This window comes from Lithobates pipiens, unplaced genomic scaffold (assembly GCF_037356315.1).
Source record: "Lithobates pipiens isolate NorthernLeopardFrog02 unplaced genomic scaffold, aLitPip1_a1.2 Scaffold_19, whole genome shotgun sequence".
NCBI classification, from domain to species: Eukaryota; Metazoa; Chordata; class Amphibia; order Anura; family Ranidae; genus Lithobates; species Lithobates pipiens.
In genome coordinates, this window is record NW_027507764.1 from 239368297 (window position 1) to 239395221 (window position 26925).

The 26925-nt window shown below is 45.7% G+C and overlaps 1 protein-coding gene across 2 annotated transcripts in view; it reads left to right on the forward strand.

Moving 5' to 3' along the window:
• SLC12A7 (solute carrier family 12 member 7) overlaps positions 1 to 21136 on the forward strand; it is a 684227-nt gene extending 663091 nt beyond the window's left edge. For both annotated transcript variants that reach the window (XM_077491822.1, XM_077491823.1), the window contains exon 24: positions 17893 to 21136. In XM_077491822.1, the coding sequence (XP_077347948.1) occupies positions 17893 to 17984 (92 nt within the window). In that variant the 3' untranslated portion in view covers positions 17985 to 21136. The remainder of the gene's footprint in view (positions 1 to 17892) is intronic.
• Positions 21137 to 26925: the final 5789 nt, after the last annotated feature.

Sequence of the window (26925 nt, forward strand, 5' to 3'; positions counted from 1 at the left end):
TAATTCCACTTGAGGGCACACATTTCTTTATACCAGGAAAGGGTACACAATTAGGTAAACAATTGGTAAATATATAATTAAAAGATATCACTTTAGGTGGGGCATTGATGTTAAAATAAGATATAATTAAGAAACACTGTTGACAAAATTTAAAGGAGTGGGAGTATTTACAGATTCAACATTTTGTTAATTCAATTCCAAAACCCATGAGAGATGAGAACACATTAAAGCGGGAGTCCACCGGGACTCCGCGTTTTTTTTTTTTTTTAAAAGCCAGCAGCTACAAATACTGCAGCTGCTGACTCTTAAAATAGTGACACTTACCTGTCCAGCGCGCCCGCGATGTCGGCACCCGAAGCCGATCTGTAGATCGTATGTCGGGTGCTGCCGCCGCCATCTTGGGTATGGGAATCAGGAAATGGAGCCTTTCGGCTTCATTTCCCGGTTCCCTACTGCGCATGCGCGAATCGCGCTGCGCAATAAGGACGGTCCCCGCTGCCTCTGGGATCTGTGTGTTTCCCAGCTGGCAGCGGGGCACTTGCGGAAAGGGGCGTAATATACGCCCCTTTCCGCAGAGAGCTATCCCGGAAGTGGGTGCAGAATACCTGTACTGTACAGGTATCTGCACCCCCTCCCCCCTGAAAGGTGCCAATTGTGGCGCCGGAGGGGGGGAGGGTTCCGATGAGCGGAGGTCCACTTTAGGGTGGACCTCCGCTTTAACACCTATAGAAAAGTTATGCAATTCTAAAGTAAAAGTAAAACACTGCATGTCAAGAGTATACGATTTCCTGGCGGAAATCGAGGCACAAGATGGTATACCAGCTATAGAAGGATGGGAATTGGATATGGGTATCAAAATAGATGAGAGCCAGATGATGGAGACAGTATATAGGAACGTGTCAGATTCAACGTCTAGGGAGGTTAATTACAAGTGTATGATAAGATGGCAATTGACTCCGGATAGACTGCATAGAATAGATCCCTCTAGATCTATGTACTGCTGGAGGGAGTGTAAATCACCCGGAACAACATTCCACATATGGTGGGAATGTCCAGAGATAAAGTTATACTGGCAGAAGATCTTCGCATATATAGAAATAATAACAGGGGAAAAAATACCATGTTGCCCGCGGAAATGTTTGTTCTATGGAGTAGAAGAAAAAAGTAGTAACCCACAAATGAAAATTGAAAAAAAAGAAAAACAAACATGTTGGTACCTTTTTTGCTTAATGCGGGTACAGAGAATTGAATACATCAACAATATGGAATATTTAATCAAAATGGAGAATAACCAAATGAACAGATATTGGGCAACATGGAAAAAATGGAGATCTTTCAAAAGGACTGAAACCTACATCCAGGCACTAGAAGAATAAATAGAGGAGGAAAGGCCAAGAAACACTGGGGAGGGTGGGGGGGGGGGATTAGGGTATAGATTGGGATAGAGGTGGGGAGGGTAGATAGGAAGTATGATAAAGTAAATAAGCAAGATAAGGGGCCATGAATAGGATTGTATAGAACACTTGTTTTGTTCTTTTTTGTATCTTTTTTTTTTTCGATGGTCTTGTTAGTTTGTTTTTTTTCCTTATGCCCCCTGCCTGTTTTAAAATGTAAAAACTAATAAAATTTAAATTATAAAAAAAAAGCAGGTAAGCGTTCCCAGTCCAACAATGCACCTGCTGAAGGACAAAAGCACCCCTGGTTTTGCAAGCCAAACAAGTCTGCGAGCAAAAATTTAACCACATGAAGGTTTGCCCCGCCGGACTCTCGGGTGGGGGGTCGCCTTCGGGACTTTGCAGCCTGGTGTAACTTCCTACTGTCCGACCAATGGGTCTGCGAACTGGTTTCATCTGATACAAGATAGTTTCTTTCTTGTCCACCAAACTGATTTTTTCCCTCCAATCTACATCTGCTTCTGGCTCGTCAGGAAGCCTTGTTCGGGGCAGTACAGGACCTGCTGCTGCACGGGGTGATAGTACCTGTGCCGACGCCGGAAAGGTTTCAGAGATTCTACTACAATCTGTTTGTAGTCCCCAAAAAGGAAGGGGTATGTCCAATCCTGGACTTGAAGGCTCTCAACAGCTTTATGAAAGTGCAAAGGTTCAGGATGGAATCGGTTCACTCCGTGGTCACTGCACTCCATCAGGGGGACTTCCTGGCGTCCTTGGATATCAAGGACGCATACTTACATGTACCCATATGCCTCAGGCATCAGAGGTTTCTGCGATTTGCAGTTGGGGGAGGAGCACTACCAGTTTGTGGCTCTCCCTTTTGGCGTGGCGTCAGCACCCCGAGTCTTTACCAAGGTGTTAACTCCAATTCTGGCATTGTTAAGGCAACGTGGGATCGCAATTGTGGGTTACCTAGACGACCTCCCTCTGAGAGCAGTTTCCGCCTCAGAATTAAGGGAGGATGTAGCAATCACCATACAGACTCTCCGGGAGTTTGGTTGGGTGCTTAACCTAAAGAAGTCGGTGTTAGTGCTGACTAAATGCCTGGAGAGTTTTCCCCCTTTCAGACAAGCTGCAGACTCTTCAAGCCGCTGGTGAACCACAGGCAGTAGTCGCTGCGCTTCTGCATGAGAGTTCTGGGTCTCATGGTAGCCACTTTCGGATCGATACCATACGCTCAATTTCACACTCGAGTCCTGCAAAAGGAGATTTTGCAAAATGGGACAAATCTCCGTTATCCCTGGATTGTCAAATTCGGGTGAGCCAGCTAGTCAGGGGTTCCCTTCTCTGGTCCGGGAGATCGTTCCTTCCTCTCCATTGGACAGTGATCACAATGGATGCCAGCTTGACCAGTTGAGGGGGTGTTTTGGGCGTACAGTCAGCCCAGGGCCTCTGATCGTGGGAAGAATCCCAACTGCCGATCAATGTGCTCGAGCTTCGGGCGATCAGGCAGTGCCTCTCCACATGGTCAAGGAGGCTACAGGGTCATCCGGTCAGGATCCAGTCGGACAACGCCATGGCGGTGGCGTAAGTAAACCATCAAGGAGGAACAAGGAGCTCAGAGGCAGCACGAGAGGTCACTCACATCCTCCAGTGGGCAGAGCAGCACGTGTCGGCCATATACATTCCGGGCGTAGAAAACTGGCAGGCGGACTACCTAAGTCGTCAGATGCTGGACCCAGGGGAATGGTCGTTGCATCCGGATGTAGTCCGGCTCCTTTGCCTAAAGTGGGACACACCAGATGTGGACCTCTTGGCTCAATCGGAAGGTGCAGAGGTTTGTGTCCAGGACAAGAGACCCCTGGGTGGATGCGTCAGTCACGATGGTGTCTCCATGGGGGCATTATCGGCTGATTTAAGCCTTCCCCCACACTCAAACTTCTAACACGGCTGCTTCGCAGAGTGGAGGCTGAGGGGATTACAGGGATTCTGATTGCCACAGATTGGCCTCGATGTCCTTGGTACGCCGACCTAGTGTGACTGGTGGTGGATGTTCCTTGGCGGCTGGCGATGCGAAAAGACCTTCTATCGCAAGGTCCGATAATTCATCCTGCTTTACCATTGCTGTGCAGTCTTGCGGTTTTTACATGTTCTGCCTAGTCCTCTCCTGAAGGTGATATAACCCTAAGGTCAAGAATTAAAGGAGCTGTGTCCGTCAACAAACTTTAGAGAAAAGGATTTTACAGTGAGTACAAAAGCTTGTAGAAGGAGTTTTCATTCTAGTCTGACTGTCCTAAGAGGCTGCAGGACCCCTGACACTTTGTGTGGACAGGTGCTGATTGGCCCTGTGCCAATCGCATGCACCCCCCAAGAAAAAGAAAACACTCTAGCAATACACACCAATCTGAGCAGATTGATCCCATATTCTCTGATCCTACTCTTCTTCCACTGTCAATCCATCTTCCAATAAGGAGTCAAACAGCCTTTTTACACAATGCAGAGGATTAACCCCTTAGGTTCCACAGTGTGCATAACAAGCATACTTTACTGCATATATCGAATGATTGTACTGTTTTGGGTTTTGTAACACTGTCACTGTCAGGGAAGGGATTAACACTAGGGGGCGATCAAGGGGTTAAATGTGTTCCCTGGGAGGTGTTTCTAACTGAGGGGCTATGGGACTGACTGGAGGAGGAAGGTCGCTGTTCCTAATCACTAGGAACAGCAGATCTCTCTCTCTCCTCCTGTCAGAAAACATGAATTAGACCGAGACAGAAGTACAGTTAATCACACTTGTTTAACCAGTTCCCGACCAGCGCACGCCGATGTACTTCGGCAGAATGGCACGGGCAGGCATATTGGCGTACAGGTACGTCCAATCTTCAATGCTGCCCTGCCATTGCGAGGGCGGCGTGAGTCCGGTCGCGGGTCCCGCGGACTCGATCGCCACAGACATACTCGGGATCGTCTCACGGGACAGCTGAATGGAGGAAATGCCGTGTAAACAGCATTTCCCCATTCTGCCTAGTAACTAGTGACGCTGATCTCTGCTCCATTTGATTGGAGCAGAGATCAGTGTTCGCTAAATGAAAGCCCAACCCCCCACAGTTAGTAACACACCCCTAGGAACGCTTAACCCCTACACTGCCACCCACTGGTTAACCCCTTCACTGCCAGTGTCATTTACACAGGAATCACTGCATTTATATAGCAGTGATTACTGTATAAATGACAATGGTCCCAAAAATGTGTCAAAAATGTCCGATGTGTCCGCCGCAATGTCGCAGTCACAATAAAAATCACTGATCGCCGCCATTACTGGTAAAAAAACAAAAATAATAAAAAATTATTAATAAAAATGCCATAAAACTATCCCTATTTTGTAAACGCTATAACTTTTGTGCAAACCAATCAATAATCGCTGATTGCGATTTTTTTACCAAAAATATGTAGAATACGTATCGGCCTAAACTGAGGGAAATTTTTTTTTTATATATATATTTTTGGGTGAGATTTATTATAACAAAAAGTAAAAAAATAATGAATTTTTTTCAAAATTGGCGCTCTATTTTGTTTATAGCGCAAAAAATAAAAACCGCAGGGGTGATCAAATACCAAAAAAAGGACGTCAATTTTGTTTGGGAGCCACGTAATAAAAACGTAAACAGTGTAAGCATAGTCAATACATAGCCAGAGTTCAGTAACCAGATCGGGTAGTCAGCCAATGTCAGAGAGCCAGAGATCAACGGACAGCAAGCAGGAGTCAGAAGGACCGTCAGCCAATCAAGTCTTCAACAGGAATGCAGGAGATGTGACCAAAGGCAAAGGCAGAGATGAAGTGAGGTGGACGGCTTTAGGTAGGCAGAACTGACCAGCAGATCAACAACAGCTGAGTTACTGTGAAGAGAAAGGAGCTGGCAATTAGCCGACAGCTGAGTGGCCAGCTCAGAGAAGGAAGGGCTGAGCCCAGCCCTGACACCTCCCCTTTCAGAACATTACATTGACAAATTGCAATTCTGCCTCTTTCCCACGATCGCAGGTGGCTGGTGGACATCACAGCCGCCGGCCACGTGCAGCTGGCATGCACTCCTAAAGGAGCCGATTTACACCTATAGCGATTTCCGGGAGTAAGCAGGAATCAGAAATTGTGTCGCTTAAAGAGAAGCAGACTTGATTCCCATCTGAGCAGATCTGAAAGTTCCAGCCTTGTATGCTGCCCAGATTCCAGGCCTGGAAATTTGGTAGGTGGATCTCAGTCTCCAATGCCTGAATCGGAGGGAATGGGCTATCCACCCAGAAGTGCTCCAAGCCTGCATGGGGAATGCTGGATGTGAATCTTCTGGCATGGCATGGCTATTGAAACCTAGGTTCTGAGGGACAGGGATCAGATTTGGCCAGCTCTACACTTCATTTACAGGTGCAGCTCGAGGCTCCTCTGAGTCCTCTTGCATGACAAACCGCTGGGAGTGCAGACAAGGATGGAGCTCATTTCTGCTCCAGACATCTAGAGAAAAAGAAAAATGTCCTGGAAGTTGCACATCCCTCATGCTTCAGGGGTGGCATAAAACATGTGGTTGGAGCCCAGGTTGAGGCTGCTGTACACTTTCACAGGGATTTGCATAGATGTGCAACTTACAGGGTTTTTTTCTTTTTCACTATGCTCCTAAGGGTTAGGACATCTCACAATGTTTAACACTACTACTACTTTGTGTGGTGTGAGACTAGAAAATTCCATTTGAGGAAATAAGCATTCAGCATCTGACCTTGAGTACTATCAAGGGGCAAAATTTTGGCCTCTCGTTCCTTATTTAAGTCATTTGTGCGGGGTGTTGTGCACATTGCTCCCCCTGTGACTCAGTGGAAGCTTACCTTGGTTCTCTCAACTATTCATATTTCCTTGTTTGACAAGGTGGCTTTTAAGCAGTTTTATCCTTTAAAGTACCGTATTTATCGGGGTATAACACGCACTTTTTTCCTCTTAAAATCGCGGGTGCGTGTTATACGCCGATCCTCCGCGATTTTTGAGCCTCTGGGTGGCTTTCAGACGCCTTCGGCCCATCTCGGAGGCTTTCAGCCACCTTCGGCCCTTCTCAGTGGCTGAAAGCCGAGAAGGGCTGAAGGCAGCCGAAAGCCGCCAAGAACTACCGGGCGCCACCAAGATACAGAGGACATCTCGGCGGTGCCATTTTTTAAAATAGAACCTGAAAATAACACTGACAAGGGGACAACGTTGGACAGGCTGCAATGATAGACAGGCTGCAGTGATGGACAAGCTGCATGACAAGGCTGCATATGACACTGACAAGGCTGCAATGATGGACAGGCTGCATGACAAGGCTGCATATGACACTGACAAGGCTTCAGATGGACATTGATAAGGCTGCATTAATGGGCATTTAAATGTAATTTTTTTTTTTTCCTTAAACTTCCCTCCTAAACTTGGGGTGCGTGTTATACGCCGGTACGTGTTATACGCCGATAAATGCGGTATTTGTCCTTTTGTGGCTTTTTTGTATGTGGCTTTTTTACCTCAACCTGTTTTTCCTTCCCTATATCCTGCTCTGAAACATACCAAGGGTTTTTTTTTCTCCACTGTATCCATGTGGCACACTCTGTGAGAATAATCTTACTTTCAACTACAGCATCTCTTTGACAATTGGATAAGCTTTTTTTTCCTTCCCAAAGGCTCCCATAGGGGGCTCCCTGGTTCTCACGCTACTATTGCTAAGTGGATTAGATAAGTCATCTGTCAGGAGCACCTAGTGCTCCTGCTCCTCATTCCAGCATTCGGGTTTTGGCTATTGCCTTCTCCCTGTCTTTGTCCACCTGCAGGGTGACTGATGTGGTCAGTCATCTATTTTAAGCAAGCCAAGCACTCAGTCTAATGCTTGTGATAGAGTGATACATGTTGTTCCTGATCAAGCTCCCTGTTTGTCTGACTTGCTCTGCTAGATTCAATTTCCCTGTGTATGACCTTGGATCAGATTATTGGACTATTCCCTGAACTCAGCCTGCCTTTTTACCTGGACTGTCATAGAACCACTCTGCCTGTCTGCCAACCGCAAGTACCTGCTTGCTTTGCTCAGTTCGCACCTGCCCTGGTGTGCTAGCCAGGCACTATAGCATTGTGTATAAGTCCTGGGGGAAACAGAGTACTGGTAGCCTGCGGCAATCGCGAACGCCGGCCATGTGCATCAGGTCCCCCGGCTTGCCTTATTGGAAAGAGAAAAATTAAAGATGTGTGATGCTGCGCCACGGAATAAACAAGACAGTAGACAAGGTGTGTTTTTTGATAATCAAAAGGAGAAAAGGGGATTGCTGCCTCTACATAATACTTTCTCCTAGATGTAATATAGGAATATGAGTTTTAAGGGTATAGATGTGGCGCTATTCCCTTATTATATAATAATTGATGATATAAGGAAGAAAATATGAATACACGTCTTTTTATTTGTGCTAGAATATAATTACTATAGGTTTCCATTTGGAATTACCTCTGATGGGTAAGGAGACCTTTTTAGTAAAGTGATAAGTGCCCATTAAAGAGGAAGTAAACCCTGATGAGTTTACTTCCTCTTTCATTCCCTGCAAAGGCAAATCATAATGGACTACTATGCATCACATAGTAGCCCATTATGTGTCACTTACCTGACACAGGAGCCAGCGAAGTCGCCGCTGTCCCCTGTAGTCCGCCGCATCCATCTTGTTGGTGGGGTCTCGCAGCCCCGCCGCTGTCATTCGGCGAAGCCGCGATGACGTCACTCCCGCGCATGCGCACGGGAGCCGACACGCGCGGCAGCTCCGTCGCTGAGAATGCCGCGCTCAGTGCGCCTGCGCGCCGCTGTCTACGGCGCATGCGCCGTAGACAGCGGTGCCCGTTTTCGGGCAAATATCTCCTAAACCATATAGGTTTAGGAGAAATTTCTTGGACCTACAGGTAAGCCTTAATCTAGGCTTACCTGTAGGTCAAAGTGGTTTGTAAGGGTTTACAACCACTTTAACAACGTCTCGAGTGATGAAATGTGTAGGATGGAGTTACAGTACGTCTTGCGTCACTTACAGTCAGGGCCGTATAAGGTTGTTTACCCAGCGCTTGTTTCGTTTTTAAACCACTGCATGTGATTTTAAGCATTATTGAGTATAATCTTATACTTTTACTATAAGTAAATATTTGAAACGCTGCATTATGCTATGGGCACTCCTTTCTCTTATGTGATTACCCGGTTGAACGCCACTAGCTATCCACAGTTTGAACAATCAGCACCAGAGAGCTACACAGTGCCTTATACTGTGAATGCGCAGTACCCCTGGGGGGGTGAGGCCTTCTGGTGAGTGCAACTATATTGCCAGTACGGCTATGAGCTCCGGCACCATTGTCACTTAAAAAGATATAAACAGTATTATTCTGAAAAAGTACTGGACACTGATAGCACAAGTCGCTTTATTGATTTATTGTTGGACTAAATGGACTGATATTTAACGTTTGAGTTTGTTTATGTATTTTTCCCTCTGGGTCATACAGTGGGATACATTTTTCTTGCACTGTGTTCTTTTTTATTTTCGCTTTAGGATTGATTGATTGTTCAATGAGAAGCAACAACAGAGGGTCAAACACATATGTCACTTGTAAACATGAGTAGTATTAAGTAGTGTATGATAATAGTTACACCTATACTACAAAAATTAGAATCAATTCATTCACCTTTTTAGACACTGCAGAGGGGGTAACACAACAAGCACGTATCACTCAATTTTTCATATGTTTAAGGGATAACTGCGCACAGCAGTATATGTGAAACTTTTGATCACATTTTCGTTAACATTGTTCTGCACATGGCAGAGGGCGCAACACACACACTCCTTCTTTTCTATATTTTTTTTATCATTACCCTGCACAGGACAGAGGGTACAATACTTAGGCACTTACCACTTTATTAAAAAGGTTTCTTTACCTATTGTTAAAGGCAATTCCAAATGGAATTTTATAGAAACCGCAAGTTTTAACACTGTTACAGAGGGTGTAATACATATTATTTTTTCCATTACTGCTTTCCATTACTACTTTTTTTTTCCATTACTACTCTGCACAGGATAGAGGGTGTAACACATAGGCACTTGTGACTTTACTAAAAAGGTCTCCTTACCCATCAGAGTTAATTCCAAATTGAAACCTATAGTAATTATAATATTCTAGCACAATTAAAAAGACATGTATTCATGGTTTCTTCCTTATATCATCAGTTATTATATAATAAGGGAATAGCGCCACATCTACACCCTTATTAGATAGGGGCTGCTATAGGTGAAGCACACAGTAGCCAGCTCTAGTGTCTGACCACCGGCGTTTGTGTACACGTGGCATCATTATTCAAGCCTATATAGTAGAATAGAAATGATTCCTCCTTCTCCTGTTAACTTGTTCCCGACTGGCTCGCGTACATATACTGCGCCACAATGGCACCACTGTGCGAAACCCCGTTCCTTTAAGAGCCGCCAGAAGGCTCACGTGCTGTCAGTGGAGAGCAGACATGTCGTTTGTTCCTAGTAAGTAGGAACAGTGAAATGTCTCCTCTCCTACTCAGTCCTATCCCCATACAGTTAGAACACACTGAGGGAACACACATTTAATCCCTTGATTGCACCCTAGTGTTAACCCCTTCTCTACCAGTGTCATTTACACAGTAATCCATGCATTTTTATAGCACTGATCGCTGTATAAATGTCAATTGTCCCAAAAATGTGTCAAAAGTGTCCGATCTGTCCTTGCAATACCGCTAAAAATTGCAATTCACCGTAATTACTAGTAAAAATAAATAATTAAAATGCCATAAATCTTTCCCATAGTTTGTAGACGCTATCTTTTTCATGGGAAAATGGCAAATAAAAAAAAATATAGCATATAAAATTGCGACACAAGTCATATTGTAATTAAATGTTATTAAAAATTACCTTTCCTTTTCAATTTGCAGCTCTGTAGTTTTCTGTAAAATGCAATATGGCTACCTGGAGGTGTTCTGTACACCCCCAGAAACATCTTGTCCTGCTTGTGTGATTGGCTCACTGATTTTCCTGGAAGTCTGCAATGTAATTTTTGTTGATATACTCTCAATAGGAAATCACATTCCTAATTAGAACCCTGCAGGTGCAGCTGCTGCTTATTAATTATGAGACTACTCCCTTTAGATACACTTACCATATTGATACAGACAAACGCACAGTGATTGTCACGTACCTTCAGGTAGAGCCTGACAAGCAGAGGAAGGCCTCTCGTACAGCCCCGGTTCACGGACCACTGAGGTTGCAACAGTGGCCACAAGAGCACAGTGAGGTAGGAGTTCCTGCAATGTTCTCCCATAGCAGGTGAAGCAGCCGGCAACAATAGTAGAGCTACGGGTTTAGGGCTGTGGATGCAGGGATGCTGTAGGTGCAGGTAGGTTTCAAGCGCCGGGGTACTGCGGATGCAAGTACGTAGAGGCTGTAGCAAGTGGAGGACACTGGTGCAGAGTCAGACAAGCCAGGTTATACACGGAAGATCAAGTACATCAGAGACATCAGGAAAAGAATGGTCAAAGTTCAGGCAGAGGTTTGGCAACAGAGAATCAAGCAGACAAAGGAAAATCGAGGGTCAAGCAAGCAAGAGTAATCAGAAAGCTGGGTCACAAGCAGATCAGCTACAGAAGCAGAATCCAACTACATCCTCACCAGAGTGTCATTGGTATGAAGTTTGAAGATGAATTGCCACACAGTGCCTTTAGCAACAGAGATCCATAAGGGCTTGTTTTAAAACGCATGTAAAAGTAAATGCCAGTAAAAGAATATTTTAATAATGTGAATGTATCCAGCCTAGGTACAGCTATACTTTAAGTCCAAGGAGGACTATACATAATTACAAAATATAAAGCACAAAAAAGGTCTCGTGCAATAAGGATTATGGCTAAAACCAGAAAAACATACCATACATCCCTTTTTGTGTTGCTTCAGAAGACATTTTACTAGTATGTGATGACCCATATTAGATATTGATGGGGAAAGTGAGTAACCATTAGATAGAATGGCACTAGCAGGTAAAAAAAAATAAAAAATTCAAGAGACTCATGCTTGACACTAACAGCACAACCTGGGAGCAAGGTCAGGAGGACTGTTTAGCATAGTTACACAAGTAATAAAGAAAGTGTTAAAAAAAAAAATACAGGTATTACACTTTCTTTTATATTCACCGACCGAAACAGCTCCTCTCTGTAACAAATGGGTTGTTGGCTTTATCACTAGGAGAATACTAGGCATAGTTTTAATACAACACTCAGAACTCTTAGTTCCGCCCAGGGAGCGGTCCCTTGGTTAACAACCCTCCCATCTGCAGACAGACCTCAGTTTTATTTTGCCTAGTTTTGGAGAAGGACCTAGGAACCCTGCGGGCCCATTGGTCCATATTTTTTTATGCAGAAGCTTGGCTTTTTGCGCAAGATGAATGATCCTGTGATCATCTATCAACAGCTAGCTGTGTGACAGGCTGGATACCCACCCTTATCCTTGTAGTCTCCCCAGTCCGGCCATCGAGCATGTGCAGGTCACAGCTAAGGCTCTGCAGGCCATGACGAAACCTCAGCTCCAGAGCTGGTCGTGAGATTTTATGCTCCGAGGCATACATATGACCAGGCTACTGATGTCTGCGTCACAGTATGCCGAGGCCAGCAGCTACCCTGTACTGATCAGTGAGTAGTTCTGCAATGGAATGTATCCCAGCTCTTCAGGACTGGTAAGTACAGCTCTCCCTTCCTCAGCGGGGCTGGGCATTCCCTGGGAGGTTGATTCGGGGGTCCCTCACCTCCCTTACTTCTCTCCCCTGTCCCTGTCTTCCCTCCCCACCTCCCTGGGAGGATGCTGCATGTGGCTGCTGAGCGGTGTATGTGTGCATTCTCTGTGGGCTTTCACCTGAGATGGGGGGCTGGCTGGCTAGAGGTGTCCTGGGTCCTGTGTGTTAAGCTCCCGGAAGGTGCCTATGAGGGTCTGCTGTGGTCTGGAGCGGCGCTGTGTCTGTTATCATTCTTTCTTTCTGTACCTCATGGAGCTGCTGGCAGCCATTTTAGGTGTGGGCGAGGGCAGCATGCCTTCCTGGGCTTCAGCGGCCATTTTCCAAATGATCTCCTAATTAGGACACTGGCGGCCATTTTCTGGAAGCCTGAACACGATTTTTCAGTGTTCCCTAGCAGCAGCATGACTCATGTGTTCTCACAGCTATTTTCCCTGTTTCCTGTCTGTGTACTGGACGCTGGACGGCCATTTTATTGAAGCCCGAGCACTTTTCTAGAACGTTTTAGTGCTCATTCTGGCGGCTGCCACCGATACAACTTTTGTTTCCTCTGCACTTGGGAGCACTTAGGGACTACAGGCACTACTTGTGAACAACACAGATCTCCTCAGGGTGGTGAGTCCAGCGAGAAAGAGCCCCTCAGTCAGCTGTAGCAAGGAGTGTGGGACTGTCACTGTCTTAAGTCTCCTTCGGGTGGCAGACAGGGTAGGGTCAGCATGGCTTCAGAAACTGGTGTTTCTTCCCCCGAAATCCAGGCAATTGCAACTGGGTCACCTGCGGACTGCGCAGTGCCCAAGGACACCCAGATGCCGGTCCTCAATTCGTTTGTTGCCAAGATGGAGGCGGTGTGTGGGAAGAAAGGTGCATTAAAGAGACCCCCCCCCCGGGAGAGCTCTGACGCAGACTAGGGACCTGCTGAGGCTGGTGACCCCTGCTCTGTCCTGTCAGACGACGCTGACCAGGGCCGTTCGGACAGTGAGGATGAGTCCCCGTTCGGGTCCGGGCGCAACAAAGCGCTTGTTGGAGCACTTATCACAGCTGTGCGTGATACCCTGAAGATTCAAAAGCCAGCGGATCCCTCTGCTGATGTACCAGTCCCTTTTGGGTCCCGCAAGCCAGCACGTTCACCTAAGGTGTTCCCGTATCTGACTTATTTTGACAAGTTCATTTACAAGGAATGGGGTCGCCCGCAATGGACCTTTTCGGTCCCCAAATACATGGCGTGCATTACCCATTTGAGGAGAGCCTTCTCAAAAAATGGTCGGCTCCTCAAGGTTAAATAAAGTAACCATGATCCCGGTTGAGGGGACTCCTGCATTCAAGGATCCCACAGACAGGAAGGCAGAGGCAGTGGCTCGTTCCTTGTTTACGGTTGTGGGGTCAGCCATGCGACCAATACTGCCATCCGCACTTGTGTCGCAGACACTGGCTGAGTGAGCAAAACTTTTGCACTGCGAATTGGGAGAGCAACAGGCTTCTCCTGTCTGCGTGGAACTAGCAGACCAACTAGTGGAAGGCCTTAAGTATGTCTGTGACGCGGTTCTGGATACTCTCCCTCTGTTATCCAGGGCTTCAGTGCCAGCTGTGGTGCTGAGGTGTCTAATTTGGCTAAAATGCTGGTCTGCTGACCAGGCATCCAAAAAAGCCCTGACGGATCTTCCCTTCCTTGGCCACCGGCTCTTTGGAGGCTCATTAGAATACATTATTAAAAATGCCACCGGTGGTAAGAGTACCTTACTCCCACAGGCCAGGAAGGCTAAGGAGCCACGCTGTAGGCAAGGGCCCTCTTTTTTCCGCTCACAAACTGCTTTTTCGTCCGCCCGGAGCTCCAACGAAATGTCCCCAGCCCGACAAGACGTCCACAGAAGGTCCAAAACGTCCTTGGACCGGAAGCCTAACAAGCCTGCGAATAAAAGTGCTACCGTATGAAGGTTTGCCCCCACCCACATCCCGGGTGGGGGGGTTGCCTTCGGGAGTTTGCAGCCCAGTGGTCCTCCCGGTTATCCGACCAATGGGTCTGCGATCTGATTTCCACAGGCTACAAGATTGAGTTTCTTTCTTGGCCACCAAACAGATTCTTTGCCTCAAGCATAACCATATCCCCGGCTAGCCGAGAGGCCCTCTTGGGGGCGGTAAGGGATTTGCAGAATCATGGGGCGATTGTATCGGTTCCGGAATCGGAATGCTTCCAGGGATTCTAATCAAATCTGTTTGTGGTTCTCAAGAAGGAAGGGGTACTTCCGACCTTGGACCTAAAAGCCCTCAATCACTTTGTAAAAGTGCAGAGGTTCAGAATGGAATCCGTTCGCTCAGTAGTTGCTGCACTCCATCAAGGGGACTCCCTGGCGTCTTTAGACATCCAGGATGCGTACCTGCACATACCCATATGCCTCCGGCGGTTTGCAGTTGGGGAAGCCCACTGCCAGTTTGTGGCTCTTCCCTTTGGTCTGGCTTTAGCCCCCTGAGTCTTTACCAAGGTATTGGCTCCAGTTTTTGGTGTTGCTACGGCAACGTGGGATTGCGATTGTGGGATACCTAGACGATCTCCTCCTGAGGGCATCTTCCGCCTCAGAATTAGAGGAGGATGTGGCGATCACCATGCAGACCCTGCAGGAATTTTGGTGGCTGTTGAACCTAAAGAAGTCGGTGCTTGTGCCGACCCAGTTTCTGGAGTACCTAGGCTTGCTGCTGGATTCCAAGGAAGCAAGAGTGTTTCTCCAGACAAATTGCAGACACTCAGATCCGCTGTAAAACTGCTGATGAACCAAAAGTGGTCGTTGCTCCGCTTTTGCATGTGAGTACTGGGACTCATGGTAGCCTCCTTCGAGGCAGTACCTTATGCCCAGTTCCACACCAGAGTCCTGCAGAAGGAGATTTTGACAAAATGGGACAAATCTCAGTTGTCCCTGGATCGACAGATCCAGTAGAGCCAGTCAAGAGACTTACTGATCAGGTGGTTGAGGTCCCCAGTGATTCAGCCTGGGAAATCGTTCCTTTCTCTGAAATGGACGGTGATCACAAATGACGCCAGTCTATCCGGCTGGGTTGGAGGTTGGAGTGATGGGGGTCCAGTCAGCTCAGGGCTTCTGGTCGACGGAAGAATCCAAGCTGCCGATCAATCTGCTCGAATTGAGTGCGATCAGGCTGTGCCTCTCCACATGGTCGATGAGACTGCAAGGGTGTCCAATCAGCATCCAGTCAGACAACGCCACGGCTGTGGCATACGTCAATCACCAAGGGGGAACAAGAAGCTCAGCCACCGCACAGGAGGTCACTCACATACTTCGGTAGGGCAGAGCGGCACGTACCGGCCCTGTCGGCCATTTACATCCCGGGAGTGGAGAACTGGCAGGCGGACTATATGAGTCGACAGATGCTGGACCCAGGAGAATGGGCATTGCATCCGGAGACATTCAGGTTGCCTGCATGAGGTGGGGCACAACAGATGTGGATCTGCTGGCCTCCCGTATCAATCAGAAGGTGCCAGGTCAAGACAAGAGATCTGTGGACCGACGCGTCAGACGCGCTGGTGGCTCCATGGGATCAGGACCAGCTGATCTACGCCTTTCCTCCACTAAAACTGTTACCACATCTGCTTCGCAGAGTGGAAGCCGAGGGGAACCCAGTGATACTGGTTGCCCCAGATTGGCCTCAGCATCCCCGGTACGCAGAACTGGTGCGTATGGTAGCAGACGCTCCCTGGCAACTGCCGCTGCGAGAGGACCTTCTGTATCAAGGTCCAATTCTCCATCCTACTTTACCATCGCTGGCTTTAACGGCATGGCTATTGAGAGCCAGGTGTTGAGGAACCGGGGTCTGTCGGACTCGGTGATCTCAACTATGTTGAGAGCACGGAAATCTTCTTCTCGAAGATATACCATCGTACCTGGAAGGCCTACATCTCCATGTGTGAGGAGAAAGGATGGCATCCGCGCTCCTTTTCCATATGCAGGATCCTGCTGTTTCTTCAGCAAGGAGTAGACCGGAAATTGGCATTAAGCACCATTAAAGGGCAAATTTCAGCCTTAGCTGTCTTTTTTCAGCGACCACTGGCATCTCACTCCTTGGTGAGTACCTTCGTTCAGGGGGTACGACATGTAGTCCCTCCGGTTCGTCCACCGTTAACCCCTTGGAATCTGAACCTGGTGTTGTCGGTGCTTCAAAAACCGCCATTTGAAAATATCAGGGAGATTCCCCTGTTGACTCTTTCCCAGAAAGTGGTCTTCCTAGTGGCCATCATATCAGCCAGGAGGGTTTCGGAACTAGCAGCCTGGTCTTGCAAGTCTCCCTATCTGGTTATCCACAAGGATAAGGTGGTGTTGCGTCCGCAACCGTCTTTTCTACTAAAAGTGGTCTCGGCTTTTCAAAGCAATGAGGACATTGTATTGCCATCTCTGTGTCCTAAGCCAAAGCACCCTAAGGAGGTGGCCCTTAACGCTGTGGATGTAGTTCGGGCTCTTAAGGTGTATTTGTCTGCCACAGCTCCCTTTCATAAGTCAGACTCACTGTTTGTTTCGGTGGCTGGTCCAAAGAAAGGCATGGCGGTCTTGTCGGCCACCATTTCCAGGTGGATCAGACAGATTGTAGTACAAGCAGACGCCTTGAAGGGGCAGGTGCCCTCCTTTCCGGTCACAGCCCGCTCCACAAGGGCAATCGGAACGTCTTGGGCCTTCCGACACCAGGCGTCTACCGCTCAGGTGTGTAAAGCGGCGACCTGGTCGTCTGTCCACACGTTTACCAAGTTCTACAAGGTAGACGTCAGTGCATCGGCTGATGCCTGTTTTGGCCGCAAAGTTTTGCAGGCGGCCGTGTAGTTGCAATTGAATATGCAATATATATTTTCTGTTTTTCCTGGTTTTTCGATAAAAACACAATCCTGTTATGTTAATGCACTGTTGCATTACTTCCGCAGTTTGGTGCAGTCTTGGGTGATCACTCCTGTTGAGGATACCCTGTTTTTTTTGTGGTGGTTTTTCCACGCACTTGTTTTTTGTGGGTACAGTTTCACTAGTTCCCACTTGCCATGGTGGATGAAGTTTTGTGCTGTTTTCCCACCCCTCATTTGGCACTGCCTGGGGATGTCCCATTTGTTAGAGAGGAGCTGTCAGTCGGTGAATATAAGAGAAAATAGGATTTTTTGTACTCACCATAAAATCCTTTTCTCTGTAATTCACCGACGGACACAGCACCCGCCCCTCCTTTTATCTTTACGTTATACTGCTTGTTGACGCACTGAGGTCTGTCTGCAGATGGGAGGGTTGTTAACCAAGGGACCGCCCTCCTGGGCGGAACTAAGAGTTCTGAGTGTTGTGTTGCAACTATGCCTAGTATTCTCCTAGTGATAAGGCTAACAACCCATTTGTTACAGAGAGGAGCTGTGTCGGTCGGTGAATTACAGAGAAAATTATTTTACGGTGAGTACAAAAAATCCTATTTTTTTGAAGTTCTGGAAAGCTGCTTTAGAGATCAGCATAACCTTTTTAAAGTGTCAAAGAAATTTAAAACGCTTCAACACAATTATTTGTAATACAAGCCTATTTATCTTTGTATATTTTCTACAGTTTTTGTCGTTTCTACAGTTTTGAATTTTGCCTCTTTTTCAAAAGTGTTCCAAAGCTTTCAAAAGCTTTCAAAGACCAATTGACTTTAATTTCTTTCTCTTTGGAATTGTTTACCTTAACACATTGTCAGATATGGAGTTCTTAGAGGTTTTGACAGAAGGTTTAAACAGAGTGCTTCTTGTACGTGGCGGTGGTAGAGAAGTAATCACCATTTACTCTTAAGAATCCAAGAAGAAATTTACATATGACAAGCACACTGAATAGGAAAAAACAAAGACTGCAAACATTATTTGTTTCTAAATACTTGAAATGGTATACCACATTTGGTATATTTTTGGTTTAAACTTTCTAATAGTATTTTTCTGCATTTATCTATTTTATTATAAATCAAATAATTTCTTATAAGTATGTAATACATTTTACAGCATGTGACTATGACAAAATGATTATGTTTTAGAAAATGCAACTAAATAAACATTGAAAATACCAAGGTTGCATTTGAAAACTCCTGCACTATAGAAACAATATGATTTAAACTGAATTGTATTCACTAACCCTAAAATTTTAACATTTTAGCACTTTGTATGGTTAAAGTGTTTTATACATGGGTGCTAGTGGGTGTGTTTACTATGTTTACTTCTTAAAGTGTAAGTAAATCCTATTGTTTTATCAGCCAAGGAAGCTGCCATCTTGGCCTCTGTTTAATCTACAACTGCCATGATGCCGCATGTGTGATCAGTTATGTTACCAGCCATTGGATGGTTTGCCAGGTTGGTTGAGAGCACAATTGCTGGCACATGCAGGGATTGTAAGTTGTTCTTCCACTTTAAGGCTTAGTTCACTTAGACTTCAACTTGTAAAGGGCAGCATGAACAGCAAGCGTTTACAAAGCATTTTCAGAACTTTCAGCAAACTTTCTTGAAGCTTTAGGGTCCATGCACACTTAGGATGCTTAGAGGGATAGTTTTAGCTCAGATTTTAGAGGCAGAAAAAAAAACCTTTTTAATCTGCCAAAAAACTGTCAGAAACAAACGCTGAATGCTTCTAAGATCTCCTAAAAGCTTCTAAACTCCTGTACAAAAACACTCTATGGCTTCATGTACACTGGGCTTTAAAAAAACGCCAGTTCCTACCTCATATAGAGTATTTTTGTACACCGCTTAGTGGATTTTTTTCTGCCAGAAAGATCTAATCAAACGCAAAGCAGAAGGGTTTTTGTTTCCTGCTTCTAAACGCTGAGCTTAAAATATGCCTCTAAATGTCCTAATGTGTATGGACACATTAGGAGAAGATTGAGCTGCTTCTACAGGCAGAGCACAACACTTCTGTAGAAACAATTTTTAAGTCAGTGTGCATGGAGCCTTAATAAGCGTTTTTTGTTGTTGTTTTTTTCTGCCAAGAGAACTGGTGTGCGTGCAATTTCTGCCTGTGATCTCAAAATGCACTACAATCACAAACCGCAGGTTCAGGTGCCATTAATTTCAATGGTACCCAAAATGTGGTGCAGTATTGTTGCCTAATTTATCTTGCAGAAAATCGCATGAAGCTAGTCACCCAAAAGAAGCTCCTGCTGCGTTTTGGGTGACGAGCTAGATGCAATGCGATTTTCCGTATGACAATCGTGCCAAAATCACACTCCATTTTAGGTGCCATTGAAAATAATGGCACCTGAACCTGCGTTTTGCAATTGTTGTGCGCTTTAAGATCATAAAGTACCACGCAGCACCAGTTTGGGACTGTTAAATACAGATCCTAGTGGGAGTGCTAAAGGTTACTTTAAACAAACTGCTAGCAGGCTTCAGCACAGCTTAAAGTGTGTTCAAAACCTGCTGAACCCTGCTAACAGCTTGTTTAAAGTAGCTGTTAGCACTGGTTTCATTAAGATCTGTATTTAACAGTCCCAAACTGGTGCTGGATGGTCAGCATTCTTTTTAAGATCTGTGTTTTAACATTTCCAAACAGTTGCTGAAGGATGCTTTAAGAAAGCTGATTGAAACTTGACAAAAACTTCATAAAATCTTTCCATTCACACTGCTCTTATACAAGCTGAAGCCTGTGTAAACTAGGCAAAGTTAGTAATTGATTCAGTGCTTCTTTCAAGGACTGCATTAATCTGCAGCATACATTGATGCTCAGCTTGTAATCATACTGCGCTTGATGCATTAGGACACAACCTATCATTGAATTTGGCTGTAAAACATACCTTACATATACTTGACAAGCACACTGTCCTTTGTGGCTATATAAACCTTACACTCTATAACAGTGATGGCGAACCTATAGCACGTGTGCAACAGCTGGCATGCCGAGCCCTCTCTGTGGGCACGTTACGAGCCGCCAGGATAGGGGAGGGAATCCCACAGCAATGCAGTAATGCAGGCACGGAGTAGGTCGGATCCCTTCCTATTATCAGTGTGATCGGGCAGTGGAGCTGCAGATGTGAGTAAAGCCCCCCCTGCATGCACTGAGGGCAGCCCAATGGAAAGGACACGGAGTGTCAGCTGTAAGCAGCGCGCGATGCCTCTGAATACCGAGGAAGAGAAGAATGATTCTCCCTTCCTGGACTTGGAGAGCCAACAGGAGAGTGGCTTCCTGTACAGGGGCTCGGGCGCTGAGGCATGGCAATGTGGAGGACTTTGGCTCTACATACACAGGTAGGACATGCTATGGGGGAGGGGGCACAGAGGACACTGCTGTGTATGTGGGGGGATGTGAAGGGGGCAGAGGACACTGCTTTGGGAAGGACCCTGTAATCTGAGCACAATGCATCCATCTGATCCCTGGATTCTGAGCATAATGCATCCATCTGATCCCTGTATTCTGAACACAATGCCTTCATCTGATCCCTGTATGCTGAGCGTAACGCACTCCTTTGAAAAAGCACAAACATTTTTCTCTGGGCAGAATCATATGTTTTTGGTCCCTTAGGGCATGTTTTCACTTTGAAATAAATAAGTTGGTTTGGTGTCGCTGTTTGGGCACTCGGGCTCAAAAAGGTATGCCATCACTGCTCTATAACATGATTTTGCTTACATGAGTTCCTACTTTGCAAATGTATCCCAATACACCGTGGCTAGTTTGTGCTTCTATCACTAGTCCTGCAGTTTGCATGTTGAGAGATAATCTTGACCATGTCTTAAGAAAATACATTTGTTATATGAAAACAATGCAGACAGCATCTCTAATCCTATTAGATCTAAACAATATAATGTGATATTATCATTTTTTTCAACAGCAAGTAATGCCCCCAATTTTGAGTATTGCTTACAAGAATTCGTTTTTTACTTTCTTGAGGGTAAAAACAAATGTCAAAATGAGAGGCATTAGTTTTGCCAATAAAGAACATGATTTTTCCCTTCTATTTTGAAGGCAAACCTGCATTAACTGCTGGAATTCTCGCCTAAAGTATAAAGCTTTGGGGAAGAGGGAAATCTCAAATCACTGCATCTTTATCGTTTTCATTTTAACCAGAGGATAAGAATTCTGGCAGGTGTCAGCACCATCTCCTGTCAATACGTGTTCTATGACCAGAATTGGAGAGGGCTTTGAAAATGTATGCATTGTGCTTTTAGGTCTTTGCTCCCCACACACACACACATAAAACAATTAGAGTTAGAACTAACACTAAAATACCCCTTCAGGTCTCACTTTTTGATGTGTAGTGTTTTTCAACTCACCTTTTCCATTGGGTCACCATCAGTGCAATAATTGTTAGGGAAACATGAAGTCCTCTATACTCTCAATGCAGTGAGATAGGCAGTGCATTGCCTATCAACTCCACATATTTTCCCACAATATAATCACTTTTTCCAAGACAGACACACATAAACACAATGCAAACATTCAAAGCAGCGGTAGGCGATTAGTCATGTTTCACTATTGTTTTAAGTAGAGAAAGATTGACAACATAATGTAAATTCGCTTAGACAATACTTTTCATGATCCTGCAGAATGTGATGTTATAGTGGAATATCCTAGCCTAACTTAACCACCTAAGGGCCGAGCCTCTTTTTGAGATGTATTTACAAGTTAAAAACTGTTTTTTTTTTTTTTTTTTTGCTAGAAAATTACTTAGAAACCCCAAACATTATAAAAAAAATTTCTAACAACCTAGAGAATAAAATGGCGGTCGTTGCAATACTTTCCGTCACACCATATTTGCACGGCGGTCTTACAAGTGCACCTTTTTGGAAAAAATAAAACGTTTTAATGAAAAAATAAGACAACAGTAAAGTTAGCCCAATTTTTTTTATATTGTGAAAGATAATGTTACACTGAGTAAACTGATACCCAACATGTCATGCTTCAAAATTGTGCCCGCTCGTGGAATGGCGACAAACCTTTACCCTTAAAAATCTCCATAGGCAACGTTTAAAAAATTCTACAGGTTGCATGTTTTAAGTTGCAGAAGAGGTCTAGGGCTAGAATTATTGCTCTCGCACTAACAATTGTGGTGATACCTCACGTGTGGTTTGAACACCATTTTCCTATGCGGGCTCTACTCATGTATGCGTTCGCTTCTGCATGCGAGCTCCGCAGGACGGGGAGCGTTTAAAACATTTTTTTTTTCTTATTTATTTTACCTTACCTTACCTTATTTTTTACAGTTTTTTTTTTTTAAATTGTCACTTTTATTCCTATTACAAGGAATGTAAACATCCCTTGTAATAGAAAAAAAGCAGAACAGGGCCTCTTAAATATGAGGTCAAAAAGACCTCAGATCTCATATTTACACTAAAATGCAATAAGAATAAAAAAAAAATTGTCATTTAAAAAAAATTACCCTTTTAAAAAATCCTGGAAAAAAAATCCTGCAAGACAAAGACATAATGAGCTAGTATGCATAGCATACTAGCTCATTATGAATAACTTACCTGAGAATGAAGCCCCCGAAGCGGTCCTCCGTCTTCCTCTTCGCCGCTGCCATGGATCCCAGAGCGACTTCCGGGTCTCACGGCTCCAGCGCTGTGATTCGCGGGAGCCGCGATGATGTCACTCCCGCGCATGCGCACAGGAGCCGGCGCTCGCGACATATCGCCGTGATATGCGGCCTGCCCCAGTGTGCCTGCGCGCCTCTGTCTACGGCGCATGCGCCGTAGACAGCGGTGGCTGTCTTCAGCAAATATCTCCTAAACCGTATAGGTAACGGCTCTGGTAAGCAGCAGCGGGCACCAGAGTGTGGTGGGAGGGGGACTCCTCTCCCACCACCAATAAGTGATATTGTGGCGAATCCACTGCAGAGACCACTCTTATCGGAAAGCGGACCACTGGCCGAAGAAGAGGATACCAGGGTTATGGCAGCTAGCTGCTGCCATAACAACGATATTCCTCTTCAAAGTAAGGATGCATATCGGCATGCGGCAATCCAGAAGTTGTTAAAGCGGAGCTCTACCCAAAAGGGGACGCTCCACTTGTCTGGTGGCGGGGGGAGCTTCCCCCTCCTTCTTCTGTTCCCATTCACAAAGCGCACCACACTTTGCGCATGCACAGTAGGAAACTTCCACTTACCTGTCCAGGCATCCAGCAGTTTCCTCTCCCGAGCCGATTCTTCAGTCAGCCATCAGTTGCTGGCACCATAATCCTGACTAAGGGAAACCAGCAGTGAAGCCTTGTGGCTTCACAGCCGGTTTCCCACAGTGCATGCACAAAGCACAAGTCCGAGCACTGAGGGAACATCCGATGCAACCTGACCAGGGTGTAGTACCATCATGACAGCACTTTAAACCCTGCTTCCTGTTGCTTGGCGCATATGGAAGTTTTGCCTGTGAAGAGAATTATTCTCTCCACTTGCCTCTCGGTTAGCTGCACTCCCAGGTCCCGTTCCCAGCTGGCTACATAGGGTGGTCTATATCCCACGGGGGGTGAGATGAGAAGCCGATAGGTCACAGATATCATATGACGTATTAGTTCTTGCTCCAGGCAGAGGAGCTCAAAGGAAGTCAAGGCTCTTTCATAAGGTGCCAGGGCCGGCTGAGCCCTGATAAAGTGAGCCAGTTGGATCTTTTGCCAAAAGAAAAGATTTTCCAGGTGAGGGTCTTCCATAATGCTCTGTCTGGTCATCCACTCTCCATTACTGTTGAAGTGGCGGAGTTGGCATCTTTCACCCCCCTTCAGGGCTCGGAATCTAGAGTCTCCCCGGGCTGAAATCGGGGTTCCCAACCACAGGAGTTAGTGGTGAGGGACTTGGCGTGATTGAGTGATCGCGAAAGGTTTTCTGGGCTACCCTCCACGTCTCCCCCACCGTGGGGTGTTTAAGTACCCGGTCAGGTACGGACTTCTGGCACCAGGGCAGCCCATCCAGATCCATTCCCAACATATGTTGTTCTATCTGAATCCATTGCTTAAGTGTCCCATGGCGACACCAATCAAAGATTCTCGTCAAGTGACATGCCATCCGATAAAAACTCAGGTCCAAGAGGGCCATTCCTATTCCTCGTCTGCCACTTTCGTAGGTCTTTTCTAATCTCTGCCAGGAGAGGGGGGAAATTCAGGGGGCATATGTCCATTATCTGGTTAGGCAGGCGAATGCCCAAGTACTTAATATGAGACTGTGCCCATTTTAAAAGGGAAGTCCGCTCGAAGCAGGGCGCTCGTAGAGGGCGATATGGAGACGTTTAAGGCCTCTGATTTCTGAAAATTGACTTTAAAGAAGGACAACAATCCATATTTTTTCAGTTCTGCCATCAAGTTGGGGATTTAGATCAGCGGGTTGGATATGAAAAAAAGCAGATCATCTGCAAAGGCTGCTATTTTTGGGGACAGATGGTCACTCAGACGCATTCCTGATATGTTAGGATTATCCCTTACCGTACAGAAGAAGGGCTCCAGGGACAAAATTAATATCAGTGGGGACAGGGGGCACCCCTGCCTCATCCCATTAGTAATCTTAAAGGGGGTGGAAAGCTGCCCATTGACTTTAACTTGAGCTGAGGGTCTAGAATATATGCATCGTATCCAATTCATCATCCGCTGGCCCAATCCCACATGTCAAAGGGTTTCAATCAGAAATGGCCAATGTACCATATCAAATGCCTTCTCGGCGTCGGTAGAGAGAAGCAGCAGCGGTACACTCCCCTCTTTGGCAGCATTGTATAAGACTAATTGCCTGTGTGTTGTTGTCCCTCGCCTCTCTCGAGAGAACAAAGCCAACCTGGTCCCAGTGAACGAGCGAGGGTATCCATTCTGACAACCGCATCGAGAGGATCTTAGTGAAGATTTTTAGATCTACGTTGAGGAGGGATACATATAGGCCTGTAATTTTGGCATAGCAAGGAGTCCTCATCCTCCTTGGGAATCACTGTGATAAAGGCTCTCGAGTCCGCCAGGGGGGTGGCCCCCTCCCCGGCGTCGTTGTATGCTGCTAAGAAGTGCGGCGTCAGACGGTCCCCGAAGGTTCTATAGTATGTCAGCGAATAGCCATCAGGGCCTGGGGCCTTGCCCCTCTGCATCCTGGCTATGGCCTTCGCCACCTCCTCACCCATCAGCGGAGCCTCCAATGGTGCCAGAGCTTCTTCGGGCAACCGGGGGAGTCCTGACTTTTGGATAAACTGTCTGATGTCTTTCAGCTCCCTGGAGATCTCTCTCTCCGAGGAAGGGTGTGGCAGGTTATACAGTGCACTGTAATATTCGCGGAACCAGTCCACAATCTCCTCTGTGGTTCGCACCCTGGTGGTCCCCTCTCCCCTTAGTTCCGGGATAAAGGCCTGGGCCCTCGCCAAAATTTACCGCACTTATTACTGTGCTCATAAAAAGGTGCATTTGAATTTTGCGATCACTGCCCTAGCTTTCTCCATAGCCAAGGACCTCTTACTTTCCTGTATTTCTTGAGCAGTTCCTTTGCTATTGTCCACCCCACTAGGAGAGCATTCTGAACATTCGCTGCTTTCCAATTATACAGTTAGGTTGATGCAACACAAAATTGTTGCAAGTTTTCTGTGGTAATAATACTAGAACAGAATTTCTAACCATAAGATATGGATAGCCATTGAAGAAACAAAGCCCAGATTTGGCGATACAGTGGTGTAGTGGTTAACACTCTTGCCTAGCAGTAAGAAGGATCGCTGGTTCAAATCACAACCACAACACTACCTGCCTGGAGTTTGCATGTTCTCCATGTGCCTGCATGGGTTACCTCCGGGTACACCGGTTTCTTCCCACACTCCAAAGACATGCAGGTAGGTTAATTGGCTTCTGTCCAAAATTGTCCCTAGTATATGAATGGGGACCTTGGATTGTGGGCTCCTTGAGGGTAGGGACTGATGTGAGTGCGCAATGTACAGGGATAGGGACAATTGTAGACACTCATTCAGGATGGACTGGTGTCTTTATTCAACCTTAGTAACTATGTAACTGAATTGCAGTAATCTTCAGGACAGTCGTTTTCAGTGCCATTCCTTTTGATGCATAAGGCACAATTTACCAAGCTTACAAACCAGGATAACAATGCATATCTTTAAAAAAGCAAGTTTGTTTTAGCTGAGGCAAATGAGATTTAAAAATTACAGTCTCATTACTAAAATAAAGTTATTACCTAGGTACTAAAGCTTTGTGAACTAAGCCTATAGTGCAAATGGGTTAGAATGTTGCAAAGGTGAGTATAAAGCATCGTAAACGGTATAGCACAACTTTTCAATACAGAGATCTATATTCTTGTTCGATGATGCTAGGGACAACAGTGAAGTTGGATTGGCGACAATTGCCAGTCGGAAACCTAAAACCAATTTCTTATAATAAGTAACAGAGTAGCTGTAATATACTTATCACCTGTTAATAGAAGGTCATTTATTCACTAGTTGGGAATGGGAATACCCTGTCTTGATGACATCAATTTATGCTATGTTTACATACATATAATGTTTCAATGTTTTTTTGCAGGTATTGTGATATCCTTCTTTCATACTATTCCAAGGAGATACTTTTTCTTGTCTGGAAAGCATGCCCTTTAAGAGGCAGTCATTTATTAACTGTATGAATCAAGGAACACATGAATAGCTATTTGTACAGATTAAAGGCCAAACGTAGTTTTGCAACAAACTATCCAAGTAAACTACCAATTACAGTCAGGATAGATCTAACCCGTAGGTGATAATTGTCATTACTGTTTATTTTATTTTTTTCTAAAAGGTCCTCCTCGTAGAAAAATCTATACCCAGCAGAAGCCTTC